This window comes from Halichoerus grypus, chromosome 13 (genome assembly GCF_964656455.1).
Source record: "Halichoerus grypus chromosome 13, mHalGry1.hap1.1, whole genome shotgun sequence".
Classification (NCBI taxonomy): Eukaryota; Metazoa; Chordata; class Mammalia; order Carnivora; family Phocidae; genus Halichoerus; species Halichoerus grypus.
In genome coordinates, this window is record NC_135724.1 from 49,262,527 (window position 1) to 49,277,512 (window position 14,986).

The 14,986-nt window shown below is 39.2% G+C and overlaps 1 protein-coding gene across 4 annotated transcripts in view; it reads right to left on the reverse strand.

Annotated features, from left to right (window-relative positions):
- The window catches only part of THOC1 (THO complex subunit 1), a 53,986-nt gene that overhangs the window by 3,722 nt on the left and 35,278 nt on the right, over nt 1–14,986 (reverse strand). For all 4 annotated transcript variants that reach the window (XR_013443370.1, XM_078060550.1, XM_036082042.2 and 1 more), the window contains 7 exons: nt 9,905–10,005; nt 8,412–8,478; nt 8,163–8,213; nt 8,001–8,071; nt 7,485–7,580; nt 6,853–6,918; nt 1,484–1,567 (listed from right to left, as the gene is read on the reverse strand). Coding sequence is in view for 3 of the 4 variants with exons in the window: in XM_078060550.1 (XP_077916676.1) it covers nt 1,484–1,567; nt 6,853–6,918; nt 7,485–7,580; nt 8,001–8,071; nt 8,163–8,213; nt 8,412–8,478; nt 9,905–10,005 (536 nt within the window). In the remaining variant the exon portion in view is untranslated. The remainder of the gene's footprint in view (nt 1–1,483; nt 1,568–6,852; nt 6,919–7,484; nt 7,581–8,000; nt 8,072–8,162; nt 8,214–8,411; nt 8,479–9,904; nt 10,006–14,986) is intronic.

The window sequence follows — 14,986 nt, forward strand, 5'->3', positions numbered from 1 at the left end:
GTCCTGTGTGGCTCAAAGTGAATCCTCTTATTTAATCCTCAGAATAACCCCATGAAATGGGTATTATACTATTTAGCAATGAGAAAACAAGCAGAAAGGGGTTACAGTAGCCCTAGAAGCCTAGCCAGTGAGTGACAGAGTGTCCTGGGATTGGAACCCAGGCAGTCTGACAAGAGGGTCCTTGCCCTTAAATGATGACACCAAAATGCCTATTTAAAACTATGGGGCTGGGACGCCTGGGTGGCTCAGTCATTAAGCGTCTACCTTCAGCTTAGGTCGTGATCCCAGGGTCCTGGGGTCGAGTCCCACATCGGGCTCCCTGCTCAGTGGGGAGTCTGCTTGTCCCTCTCCCTCTGCCTGCAGCTCCCTCTGCTTGTGCTCTCTCTCCAACAAATAAATAATCTTTAAAAAAATTTTAAAAAATAAAGCCATGGGGATGGGGTGCATGGGTAGCTCAGTCAGTTGAGTGCCCGGCTCTTGGTTTCAGCTCAGGTCATGATCTCAGGGTTGTGAGATCGAGCCCAACGTAGGGCTCCACCCTCAGTGTGGAGTCTGCTTGACATTCTCTTCCTCCGCCCCTCCCCGCTTGCACACTTTCTCTCTAAAATAAGTAAATAAAATCTTTAAAAAAAAAAATCTTTAAAACCACAGGGCTGGGGTGCCTGGGTGGCTCAGTTGGTTAAGCAGCTGCCTTCGGCTCAGGTCATGATCCCAGGGTCCTGGAATCGAGCCCCGCATCGGGCTCCCTGCTCAGCAGAGAGCCTGCTTCTCCCTTTCCCTCTGCCTGACACTCTGCCTACTTGTGCTCTCTATCTCTCTGTCAAATAAATAAATAAATAAATCTTTAAAATAAAAAAATAATAAAAATAAATAAATAAAACCACAGGGCTGTGTGGTGTTGCCTAGAAGATTAGATGAAAAAGCTGAGACTGAGTCCTGAGGTTACTCCAAGATCTGGGAGCCAGCTGAGATGCAGTGAGGCAGGAGTGCAGTTTAATGGATGTCAAGAGAAGAACACATCATCTAAGGAAGGAGAGACAAGTGGTGAATGCTGCTGGGAGGTCGGAAAAAGATGCCATGACCTTGACGAGCGCTATTTCAGTGGAAGGACAGGGAGACCACCCAGTGGCAGTGAGCTGACAAGAATGGGAGGTGAGGAAATGAAGGCAATGGTTATCAACACGTCTCGGGAGACACTGATTTGAAGGGGAAAAGAGGATTGTTGGAGGGAGGTGGAGGCCCAAGGCATTGTTCTTATTTTTCGAAACAAGTGTGATTCTACTTCGTGTTCGTCAGTGGGCATGGTCATTGAAATCAGGAATGTGCACTAATGTGAACTTGGTACATAAATTCACCTAAGAGGAAAAGTACTACCCTATCAATGATCTCCCTTAGTGTTCTAATGTACATACAATTCCTAAAAAAATACTGTAGAATGTTAACATAAGCTAACTTATGTTAGCTCATAAGAAACACTACTTACTTGTATTCATTTTCAACCATGTTTTCAGGGTCTGCCTGTTCAATGGCTTCCTCAAAGAATTCCTCCAAAGTTGGCATGTATTCCCTGGGTGTTAAAAAACAACTAGTAAGGACCATGTGTGTTCATTCTTAATAATAAAATACTCCTAAAACAGTGGCATTGAAAGATTCTAATTATGACCTACACTTGAGTTAGTTACGTTACTTAGGAACCCAGATTTTTAAGGGGGTAAATGACTCAAAACTGAACTTCTCCAAGAGGACCACAGAGGGGCAGTGCGGTGCTACACCGTGTCATATACTATACTCCAGGTAACCTAACAATCACTGGGCTCCACACTGTAATGTTACTGGTCACAGGGACAGCCGGGGCTTTCACAGCCTTTGAACTTCCCCAGCAAGGAAGAAAAGGTCACATCCAGTGTCCACATCCAAGAATGTTTTTTCCTTAAGCCAGCATTAATAAAACCCACACTAATAACCAGACCATATTGAGATTTAAAGAGTTTAACTGTGAGCTTATTTTAGGTCACTCCCATGACAGCATGGTTGGTTTTTAATTGGATCTTTCTGGAATTTGGTTTTAGAAATAAGATTTTGATAGTCAAGCAAATAAACAAGATCCAAGGGTCTGATTAGAAGACATCTTTGACTAAAACTAGAAAAATGGGCTCTGTAAGGAAAACTCAAGCACCCAATCTTACAACTTTCAGTACAATAACACTCTCTCTAACTGGTAAACATAAGAGGGCTGGAAGGTTTCCTTGGAGTTTACCACCACTCTTTTATATATCACGCTAGACAAAGCAAGGTGACACTAAAATCCCAACCAGACTATCATTGATCAGTGTTTGGAACCATTTATTAGTTTAAAAATTACTATACAGTTGACCCTGGAACACCACTGAGCTTGAACTGTGTGGGTCCACTTATTTGTGGATTTTTTTCGATACAGTACTCTAAATGTATTTTTTTATTATTTTAATATTTTTTCTCCAGCTTCCTTTAGTAAGAATACAGTATATAATACATATACAAAATGTGTTCATATTTTGTGTATCAATCATATCACCTGTTTATGCAGTAAGGCTTCCAATCCACAGTAGGCTGTTGGGGAATCAAAAGTTACTTGTGCATTTTTTACCGTGTGGGGGTTGGCACCCCAAACCCTGCGTTGTTCAAGGGTCAACTATACCGTGATCAATCACGACTAATAACGGAATGAACCTCCCAGGCACTGCCTTATCTGACTTTTACAAACACTACAAATACAACTCTCCTCTCTGATCTCGTTCTCTTTCCCCAGAGGTGGCCACTCTTCAGAAATTGGTATTTATCACTCCTGTTTTTTTTTAACTGAGCGTATACTGTTTTGAAGCTTTTCAAACTTTATAATGGAACCATGCTTGTACCCTTCTACAACCCTGATTTTTCTGAAGTACGCCTGTCTGATACAGTAGTCCTCAACCTCATTCTGGGGCCCGATGTACAGCGGTCCGCTACGTGAACGTGTCACACATTATCCATTCTTCCACTGATATTTTAGGTAGTTTCCTCAGTTTTGCTGTGACACTGCTAAATAAACATTCTTGCACCATCTCATTGTGTAGGTGAGCTAGTTTCTCTAGACATTATGGTGTTGAAACTTCCCCTACAACTCACAGTAAGGAATTAATTTTATATTACAACCCAAAACACACACATAAATGCGAGCATATGTATCATATATAAGTAAAGCTAACGTTTCACAAAAATATATTTTCTATTTCCCTAAAAAAAAATGCTGGTGGCAACTAATAAACTGACTTCACAAATCACCGATTCTCAACCCGAAGTTTTAAAGGAACTACTTTAAAGATCAACCCAGGACTGGAATTGTTAGGATGTAGCGTATGCACACCTTTAACTTTTAGTTACTGCCAAATTGTTTTCCAAAGTGGCTGTACCAATTTAGGCTCCCACCAGCATCACTGGCAAATTATTTATTTATTAAAATTAACATATAATGTATTTGTTTCAGGGGTACAGGTCTGTGATTCAACAGTCTTACACAATTCACACCGCTCACCATAGCACATACCCTCCCCAATGTCCATCACCCAGCCACCCTATCCCTCCCACCCCCCATCCTCCAGCAACCCTCAGTTTGTTTCCTGAGATTAAGTCTCTTATGGTTTGTCTCCCTATCTGGTCTCATCTTGTTTCATTTTTCCCTCCCTTCCCCTATGATCCTCTGTCTTGTTATTCAAATTCCTCATATCAGTGAGATCATATGATACTTGTCTTTCTCTGACTGACTTACTTCGCTTAGCATAATACCCTCTAGTTCCATCCATGTCGTTGCAAATGGCAAGATTTCATTTTTCTTTGATGGCTGCATAATATTCCATTGTATATACACACCACATCTTCTTTATCCATTCATCTGTTGATGGACATCTAGGCTCTTTCCATAGTTGGCTATTGTGGACATTGCTGCTATAAACATCGGGGTGCATGTACCCCTTCGGATCACTACATTTTTGTATCTTTGGGGTAAATACCCAGTAGTGCAATTGCTGGGTCGTATGGTAAATCTATTTTCAACTTTTTGAGGAACTTCCATACTGTTTTCCAGAGTGGTTGCCCCAGCTTGCATTCCCACCAACAGTGTAGGAGGGCTCCCCTTTCTCCACATCCCCGCCAACATCTGTCATTTCCTGACTTGTTAATTTTAGCCATTCTGATTGGTGTGAGGTGGTATCTCATTGAGATTTTGATTTGTATTTCTCTGATGCCAAGTGATGTTGAGCCCTTTTCATGTGTCTGTTGGCCATTTGGCTTTCTTCTTTGCAGAAATATCTGTTCATGTCTTCTGCCCATTTCTTGATTGGATTCTTTGTTCTCTGGGTCTTGAGCTTGATTAAGTTCTTTATAGATTTTGGATACTAGCCCTTTATCTGGTGTGTCATCTGCAAATATCTTCTCCCATTCTGTCGGTTGTCTTTTGGTTTTGTTGACTGTTCCTTTGCCGTGCAAAAGCTTTTAATCTTGATGAAGTCCCAATAGTTCATTTTTGCCCTTGTTTCCCTTGTCTCTGGCAAATTATTCTTATCCACAATTCATACAAAATCCCGATGCATTTAAATTATTGAATTTCTTGGCTATGAAGCTGCCTGCTTTGGTTTTTAATCTGATGTTTCTAGTTACTACTGATGTTGAGTATTTTTTCTTAGGTTTATTACGATTTCCACTTTTGAAACTGTCTATTTCTTTGTCCATTTTTCTATTGGGTTGACTTCTCAGATTTGGCAGGGATCTAAATGTACTAATTGGCTTGCTAGCATTTTAAAAATTTTCTTAGTCTTTAAAAAAAATTGTTTGGTTTTGCTGATGCTATTATTTGTTTGCTATCTTACCGATTTCCAGTTTTATTTTACTTTCTTTGTAATTTACTTGGTTCAGCGTTAGATTTTTTTTTCCAAGTTTTTATTAAATTCTAGTTAGTTAATTTACAGTGTAATATTAGTTTCAGGTGCAGAATCTAGTGATTCATTACTTCCATACATCGTCCTGTGCTCATTACAAGTGCCCTCCTTAATCCCCATCACCCACTTAATCCATCCTGTTCTCTCTAGTTAAGTGTCTGTTTTGTCTCTTTTTTTGTTTCCCCTGCCGTGTTCATCTGTTTTGTTTCTTAAATTCTACATATGACTGAAATCATATGGTATTTGTCTTTCTCTGACTTATTTTGCTCACCATAATACATACTAGCTCCATCCATGTTGTCGCAAATGGCAGGATTTCATTTTTTATGGCCAAATAATATTCCATTACAGACACACAAACATCTTCTTTATCCATCAGCTGATAGGTATTTAGACTCTTTCCATAATTCGGCTATGGAAGGATCATGGTACCTTGCAGCAACTGGAAGTGAGCTGGATCAATCTAACAGCGATTGTATTGTCTATGACATGGAAAAAATGGCACAGCCTAGATGTCCATCAACAGATGAATGGATAAATGCTGCTATAAACATTGGGGCTCGGTGCTGGATTCTTAGTTTTAAGTTAACTCTTGAGTTAAGTTTATAGACATTTAAGGTCGTAAGTTTTCTATTTCTCAAAAGTTTAAACCTATAATACATTTATCAGTTAATTCTATGTTTTCTAATTTACATTATGATTTTTTTTTTAAGATTTTATTTATTTGAGAGAGAGCTAGAGTGAGAGAGCACAAGCAAGGGGAGCTACAGGCAGAGGGAGAGGGAGAAGCAGGCTCCCCACTGAGCAAGGAGCCCAATGTGGGGCTTGATCCCAGGAGCCAAGGATCACGACCTGAGCCGAAGACAGCCACTTAACCGACTGAGCCACCCAGGCGCCCCTTATTCATTAATTCTTATTTCCACCTGTGTCTAGTCTGCTATTTAACGTGCCTATTAAATCTTGTAATTCGATGACTATATTTTCTTATTGCTAGAATTATTACTTGTTTTTTCAAATTTGCTTGGTCCTGAGAGTGTCCTCTTCCTTTTAAGTTTCAATTCCTTCTTTTATGTCTTTAACTATCTTAAATATACTTATTTTAAGCTGTATTTACTTGATGGTTTTATTATCTGAAGTGGTTGTTTAACTTCTGTTGTTTGTTTTGTTTGTTCTATCCGCTGATTCTTTCTCATGGTATATTGTTTTCTTGAATGTTTTGAGTTCAGATGGTCGAATATCTTCAGACTTTTATCTATAGGATCCTTGTGTGGCTTAGGTTGAAGGTGTGACCTCCAGAAAGCTTTGTATCATCAGACTGAGACATCTAAATTCACCCCCTTAGTGAAGGGGTTCCTTTACACTGCTGGTAGTATAAATTTAAGCTGGAGGACTCCATGACAGCAGACTTGTGGTTATAATTTCTCCAGGTGTACTTTTCTCCTTTTCACCCACACCCCAGTTAGAAATGGACAAGCTTGCTTCCTGGGCCAGTGAGCAAGTCCTTCCTCCCCAGTCTGCTCTTCTTTTTATGTTTAGTGCAGTGCTTCAAGGGCCTCAGCTTTATTCAAAGGAAACTCAGTTACAAATCTGTACAGGCCCAAGGCCTTACCTTCTGTCCTTTTGTGGCTCTTAAAACCTAAGTTCCCTGGTTCCCCAAAGTGGGAAGCATCTGCAAGCTTCCCAGCTAGAAGCAACCACATTGGCTCATACTTTGGTTTTCAGTTCCCTCTTCTTTTGTGAATTCGTATTTTTCTGTGATTTCTAAAATTATTTTATCAACATTTCTAGGTGTTTCATGGTGGGAAGCCATATTCTGCTATGCCAAAGTCAACCATAATAAATTAATTTCATTCACTTAACATTTGAGAAAAGCAGTACCTCATGTGAAACATTTTAAACTTGCCTTGTCTCTGATTTGCAAGCTTCCATATTATCAGGACAGAGATTCCAAAGCCTTGTTAACTCCTCACTACAAAACAGACACATAAATAAATACATTTTTAATGGACATCATCCTCATATGCCTTAAAGTTGTAAAAACACTTAAATAGTGAGTTTTTAGGTGGTGATGGAATGAGTTTTAATTTTCTACATTAATTTTTGGTATTCGGCAAATTTTCTATATAAGCATATATTTAATGATACAATCTTTTTTTTTAAACATTCAAGCAGAGTATAAGAGCAATGAATAATTAACTGGAAGGTAACAGAAACTGAAGGATCATGGTACCTTGCAGCAACTGGAAGTGAGCTGGATCAATCTAACAGCGACTGTATTGTCTATGACATGGAAAAAATGGCACAGCCTAGAGCCATGGATTTAGGAAGCAGGAGACAAAATGGAAGCTTATCTATCTGCATGAATCCATGTAATGGGCCCTTGAGACTGAGAGCGTGTGGTCTGTTTTAATCATCTATGTATGTACCAAACACCAAAAACACGAAAAACACATAAACTGGGAAGCTCTTACAGTAACATCTTCAAACTATTAAAAAAACGAATACCATCCCACATATGGATACAGGTTAACCTACTTTCCCATTAGAATCTTTTTGTTGGGTCCTTTCCCTAGGAAGTCCTCTGGTGCTGTTCTCTTGCGAGCTACTCTTGTCGGCTTGGTGTCTGATGTTCTGTGGTGAATGAAACAAACTGGAATTACAAATGGATAGCACACATAAAAAGTGTTTAATGTAAAAGAAAATTCAATTATTGTTTTCTTCCTATAAAAATATAAAAGCTTCCTATTATTATAGAACACTCATCAGATAGAAGACAAAAATGCCACACCAGGGGACAAATTACAAGGAGTGGGTATATAGCATTTTTTTCAATAATAATAGATTAATTTGTTCTGGGAACTTAATGATAAGAAATCTGAGGTGAAAGATTCAACTAGAAGTAAATCAAAATGGTTGTATGCTTACAGAGTTCAACCTATACTTTTTAATATGAAATATATACATCTATACATCTATACATCATGTAAAATAATCACGTCAAACTGTATTTTGAAATGCCTTTCTTCTCATAGTGCTTGGGTATATATTTACCTTTCTTTCACAAAACTTGGGCAGCCTTCATTTTTCCATGAGTTCCAATTTTCTTCAGTGTTTAATATATGCTGGGAAAAACAAAGAAATTACATTTGTATAATGAAGGCCTTTGAAATTCTATTTGGTGCTAAGAAGACTATGTAAATATAAAAAACATACCTCTACCATCTTTGAAAATCTTTCTCCATCGGGGGGGTTTTCAGATAGTAGCTGTGATTAGAAAGAATATACTAAGCTTTCAACAACTTTCTGCATCATAGGAGTGGTTTGTAGGCAGAGGACCAAGAAGTGTTCGTGGTCTTGTACCTGAGCTTAACTTTATCCTTATTTTCCTATTTGGGGCTGAAACAAAGAAAATTCTAAATTTCCATTTTGTTCAATCATGGGTTTGTTGCATGTTGAACTTACTTGATAAACTGATTTTGTAGTATCTTCAATCCAGAGTGATTGCTCATCAGTTAAAACATAGTTTGAACTAGGGAACAAAACAATAAAAGCATGCTTGAGTTACAGCAATGTATATTCAATTTTAAGGCTTATATACTGTCTTATAAAAACCCAAGGCATGTAACAGATAAGTTAACCATACTAGTGTCAAACAGTGTCAAAAATTACCAAGAGAAGAACAATCACAAATGAGAGGATTATAAGAGAAAATTCTTGCACTTCATTTAGGATGGTTAGAATTGAAGACACAAAGGTGTATGAGGGAGGATGACACTCTATCAGTCTGATTAACTATGAACAGAGCAATGAGTGTTTCCTAAAATAAGAAATTTAATGTGGAATGAAAACCTCTGAGACAATATTAACATATTCCTCTCCATGTTGCACATTCAGATATATTCCTTTAAAAGGCAATCAAAACACAATGAATAAAAAACTCCCAAACCTTAGAGAAAGCTGAAGGCAGACCCAAAGTGTTAATCGGTGCTTTTAATTCAGCCCTCACTAGCACTGGATGCTTTACAGCCAGCCAATAAATAGCGATAGACTACTGTGTCAGGATCTGAGCACTTTAGATGCATTATTCATTTAATTCTCAGAATGAGGATGTGTGCTTATTAAACAGAGACCATACAGATAAAGCTTGAATTCAAACCTAGGTCTGGCTCCAAAGTCCTTGATCTTCCTACCATGCTATATTAAAACTCAACAACAGAGGATAAGAAATAACATTCTGAGTACTTGCTATGTGTCATCTTAAAAATCACAAGTCTGAAAGAGCTAAATTGCACTCTGAGTCATGAAAGTGGGATTCAAAGCCAGCAGGTAGTAAAGGCACGTTTTTCACACAGCTAATAAATGCAACATTGCTTTGCAAACTTAAAAATGCCTTTGAGTAATGGTGAGCTTGACTTCAGTTATGGGTAGGATAAGAGGAAGTGGTCTGCTGCAGGTGGAGGTACTCAGGAAGTAGAGGAACTGTTTAGGTTTTCTGAAACCCCAAAGAAACTGGAACTCCTCTGTTCTTCAAAGATTTACTTCACTTTTTTGAGTTGTAACATCCTAGACCACTCCACACCTCGTGAGAGAAGTCTTACGGGCTTAGTCTTCCAATCAGGTTTGGCGAAGGCCTGGGTGAGGTGAGCGGGGAATGGTGGAAGTCTGGAACAGAGATGCACCCACACAACTGAGGACCCCAGGAACCCCAGTGCTCAGCAGGACAGACTTCCCCTGACAGGAGATATAGTCAACACCTTCTCTCTGAAATAAATATCCTAACATCTAGAATCTCTAACAAAAGCCCCTGATTCTCTAGTGTTGCTGCAAAAGGAAGGTTTCAGGGATGTGACCCTCATGCATTAAATGTGTCTGATACATAAGAAAAATATATCAGTACGTGAGTCCTCTTTTAGAGAGGACTGTTTAGAAATCATTTACTACCCATATTAACTTACCTTTTGAATTTGACCTGCCCCTTAAGATACTGGAATAAAATGAGATACTGCAACAAGATGTGTCGACGAAAGTTACTGTCACTCAGTTGTAAATCCATCAACTAGTTGAAAAACAAGCACACACACACAAACACAAAACACATTAAATTCAAGTTTTGCCTAAAGGTACAGGTTATGCTAGTACAGAAAGGAAAGATTTTAATTAAAAAAAAAAAAAAAACAAACATTCACAGAGGGCTCACTGAGTGTGAGGCATTACTGCACAGGCCCTAGCACACTGGAGCAAAGGCTTCAGATTTTTTAACCATTTTATCCCATGAGAAATTTAAATGGTGGTAGATAGCACTATTACATCTGTGGTCCTGAAGTCAAGACAAAGCAAAGCAGAAATATACATAGGTAAAAGTATGGCTGCCACTTCCTCACATAGGAAGAAACAATGGCCAGAGAGCGGTCCATATACAGGTAACAACAAGGATGCTGCTCATTTCTGTAGCCCTACGAAGTGCCTGCAACAGAGCTGGTGCTCGGTAATAAACAAGGAATTACAAGTGAAAAATCATCTGTGAATTAAGTGGACCATTTCCTTATATTTTAGAGAAAACTATCATATTTGTATTATCACAGAATCTGCATTAGAAAGGACATGAAGGTCCCTTATGAGGAAGTTCTTCAACAGCTGTGCCCCGAGGTGATCAGTAAGAATGGCCTCCAGCGTGAAGGCCGATTATGTCCCCAGAGCACTGCGGAACGCTGAAGTCCATATCCACAAACATGTGCTGCTTCGGCCTTCCAGAGCTAAAGCAACAATGGCAAGCTGCCTTATTTTAAATGGATGACCAACCCGTACGACGCCCGAAAGCCCTAGGAATGGAATCCAGTTGAAGGTCCCAAGTTCCTTTGGCTATGTTTCCATTACCCAACATTCACTAGCCACTTCTTCCTTTTTAAACGTCATTGGCCTTCCAGTCTGCTGTGCCTCCCCTTTAGGGATTGACTCTGATTCTGTTATTTACCAGATTAACTACCCCATCCCAAACTGAATGGCACAACTCCCCGACTTCCTTTCCTGCAGCTCCTGGGTGACTTCATCATCTCCACCCAGGCTCTCAAGGTCCTTGACAGTTCCACGGGTAGGCACAGCCTCTACTGTGGCCCCACTGCCATGGCCGAAAGCTCGAGCACAGCTGCCCCAGCTCGGAAACCTTCAACTCACAATCCTCTCACTATAGCCTCCTATTCTTCCAGTCTCTCACTCAGCTGTCCCAAGATCTGACTGAGACCTTCAGTCCCTTGAACCCTCTATTTCTACCTGTCAGTTCCATTCTGTTTTTACTGTAACCCTATTTTGGTTGAGATAAGGGGTCAGCAAACTTTTCTTAGACAGTAAATATTTTAGGCTATGTGAGCCAAGGGGCATATTATAAGATATTACACAAGTACTTTTGTAAACATTAAAATGAAAGGAAAAAAAACAACAAAACAAGCAGTGGGCCAGATTTGGCCTGTGGCTGCAGTAGGCTGACCCCTAGTCCCGACTTTTTGGTTTATCTCTTTAACCACTTTGTCGCCAACTTCCTCAACACCTTTGTGCCACACTTCTGTCACATCTACGGTCAAACTGACAACCCCAGATCAAACTAAGTTACTCACCTTCTATCAACACTAAGGCTTCCCATGCAGGCTGCAGGTGGAACTGCTGGAAAGAAAATACACACCATACAGCTCTGCAGATGGGAGCACCTCTATGCTGCTGCCTCCAACTTCAAACTCTGGTCTCTACTCAGCGATCTTTCTTTATTCTCCAAGTCTGCTATTCTCTGCTCTTCTCCACAGCAATTACTGCAAACCCTTTTCGACTTATCACAAACATTACTTAACCACCCTCTCACTCTCAGTCCATAACTACTGACACCTTCAATGAGAAAAAATTCATTAAACTGGAAGTTTTAGCTTCACGCACATCCTTGCTTCCTCTGTCTTGACATCTTCATTGCTAAAGGTAACCCTTCCATCTGGACATCCCAATCTCCCTAAGTTAACTGAGTCCCATCAGTTAACTGTCCTGGTGCCTGTTATCTTCCACCCTTTCTTCTTTCTAAGCTCTTCTCCATTAGCATTAAGTAACTTCCCTCAAAGAGATCCTCAGCCTCCCCATATCTTCCCTGAACAGCCAAACTTCTTCAAAGAACTGGCTATATTCACGGTTTCCAATTCACCCCTCAACCCGCCAAAATCTGTGGCTTCCTGGTTCACCAATTCACTGACAGTGTTTTTGCCAAGATCACTAATGACTTACTTGTTGTTAGATTCAGTTGAACAACCCTCCCTCGCCCACCCAACCCGGCCCCACGAACACTTCTTTTTTTTTCCCACAAATCCTCATCCTTCTTGATATGCTTGGATTCCACTGAGGTCATACTTTTCTAGTTTTTCTCCAATCTCACTGGCTACTCTTCAATCTTCTTCCTCTTCCCTAACTACCCCACCCCTTAAATTCAATTGGTTTTCTTGAGGATTCAGTCTGAGGTTTTCTTTCCTTTCCTGTCTATATTTTTCCTTGAACTACCACATTTAAGCTGGTAACTATACTATATACCAAATCTATACTCTCAATCTAGATTGTGTTCCTAATCTCCACATCTGTATACTTAAAGAAGCTACTACATATCTCTATTTGAATGTTCAACTGACACTGGGTCAGATTTCATGTTCAAGGGAAAACACACCAGTTTTCCCCACAAAGCCTGCTCTCCTCCACTGTTGGCTAATTCAGTAAGAGGCTCCACCATCCATTTGCCTACGCAACTCTAGGAAGACTGCCTGGAGAAAGCACAACTATATACCACAGGAGTAAATCTCTAGTTGGAGTATGAAAGAAGAAAGAAACAGGAAATACCAAGACTCTAAGCCCAGTAAGAAACTGGCCTGTTCGAAGACCGTAAGTAGTTCAACCAGTTGGGAGTGAGGACAAACAAGCCTCCTGGCTTGAAGAAATGAGCTGAAGTGGCTAGGCACTGTGTAAGAACTCTTCATTTATCTCAGGCTTTAAGTCCCCCCCACATTTATTTATGTTGGAAGATATTTTTTGATGGGAACAATGGACTGAAAATAGGAGTCAACAAGACTGAATCAGAGGTGGGAAGGAACCAGTGTGATCGTTCAAGCTAACTGCTTCACATTATGCTTGTGAAAACTAGGACCTCTGCAAGATCACAAGGCTAGTTTGTGACACAGCTGAGACTAAAACTGACACACTCAACTGTACTCTTTCTTCCATAACATATATTTTCTAAGTTCGACTTTTCTTTGGTTATTTAAAAAAGGACACCATTTATATCATGCAATGGGTCAAATATTTCTTTGTTGTCTTTGTTTCCTGAACAAAGGGCCTTTTATCGTCCTTAGCTTTTACTGCACATCTCAGCTCAGGCCTCAGCATACCTGATTATTATTCTAAACCTAAAAAGGATCATGCTATTCTTCTTAGTTATTTTTATGTGCCTTTCTGTCAATAAACTGTACATGTAAATAATATTCCTGGTAAAATTAAACTGAAGTATGAAATCTTCCATTTCTGTCACTTTATTGAAAGTACTTTAAAAATCTGTACTAGAAAAAATATTAAGAGCATTCTCATTAAAATATTACTGATTTGTCATTATTAACACACTAGCTGTATCAAATTATGAAAAATTTTAAATTTCAAAAAGGTACAGTTAAGTAATATAACATTCATGTCCCCCTATCCAGTTATATACCAAATCCTAACATTTTTACTTGTTCCACATTTGTCAAACAAATAGTTATTACTGAAACTGGTGAAGCCTCCTCTGTAACCTCCCTCTCCCGCTCCCCCTTTCCCTCTACTATGGTAAATGCTACCATGTATATGGTGTTCATGATTCTCATGCATATTTTATACTATTACTACATAAGTAGGTATCTATAACATACTGAGGTATTTTGCATGTTGTCAAACTCTAATTACATATTACTCTGCAATAAGCTATTTTCACATGACATTATGTTTGAAATTTATACAACTTAATGCATGTAGCACTAGTGCAGGGGTTGGCAAATTTCTGCAAAGGACCAGTTAGTAAATTCTTTTAGGCTCTGTGGATCATATGGTCTCCGTCACTACTACTACTTTCTGCTGTGGCCGTGCAGAAGCAGCTGCGGACAACACCTGGATGAACATACAGCAGCGGTGGGCTCCACTAAAACTCATTTATAAAAACAGGTGGGAAGCCAGATTTGCCGACCCCTGCTCCAGTGAACCCACTTTCAGTGCTTTGTAGAACTCTACTGCGTACATTTACTGTGATTTACCACTCAGTCTCCTGCTTATGAACTTTCAGGTTGTTTCCAAACTTCCACTTACAAATACGTAATTTACAAATAATGAATCTTCTTATGTATTTCCTTGTGCATGTGTGTGATTCTCTAGAGGCCACATCTAAGAACAAAAGTTTTAATTTTGCTAATTATAAAATTGCTCTGCAAGTGGTTGTATCAATTTATACTTCAACCAGCAGTGTATGAAAGTGTCCTTTCCCACAACTTTGCCAATACCATTTATTGTCAGGCTTCTTTGGTTTTTGTCAATTTGGTAAGTATGAAACGAGTATCTCATCATTTCAAATTTTTTGGCTACTAGAGATGGTTTGCATCTTTTATAAGCTTTTCAGCTACTGAGGTTTCTCTAGCTGTAAGCTACCTGCACATACCATCTTTCCAGTTTTCCACTGGCTTGTCGTTTTATCAATAGAATGTTCAGAATATTAATCTTCATCATACAGGTGAAAAATATCTTCTGGTTTGTGGCTGTCTTTTCACGTTGTCTACGGTATCTTTTACTATTCCATACTTTTATATTTTTATATTAAATGTATTGGTCTTTCCCCTCATGACTGGTGCTTTTTGTGACTCAAGAAATCTTTCCCTACTCCGAGTGTACATATTTTACATATATTTTTAAATGTTTCAAAGTTTTGCTTTTCTCATTTAGACTTTTAATTAACCTGGAATTGAGCTTTGTGCATATAACAAGGTATGAACTGGATTTATTTTTTTCCA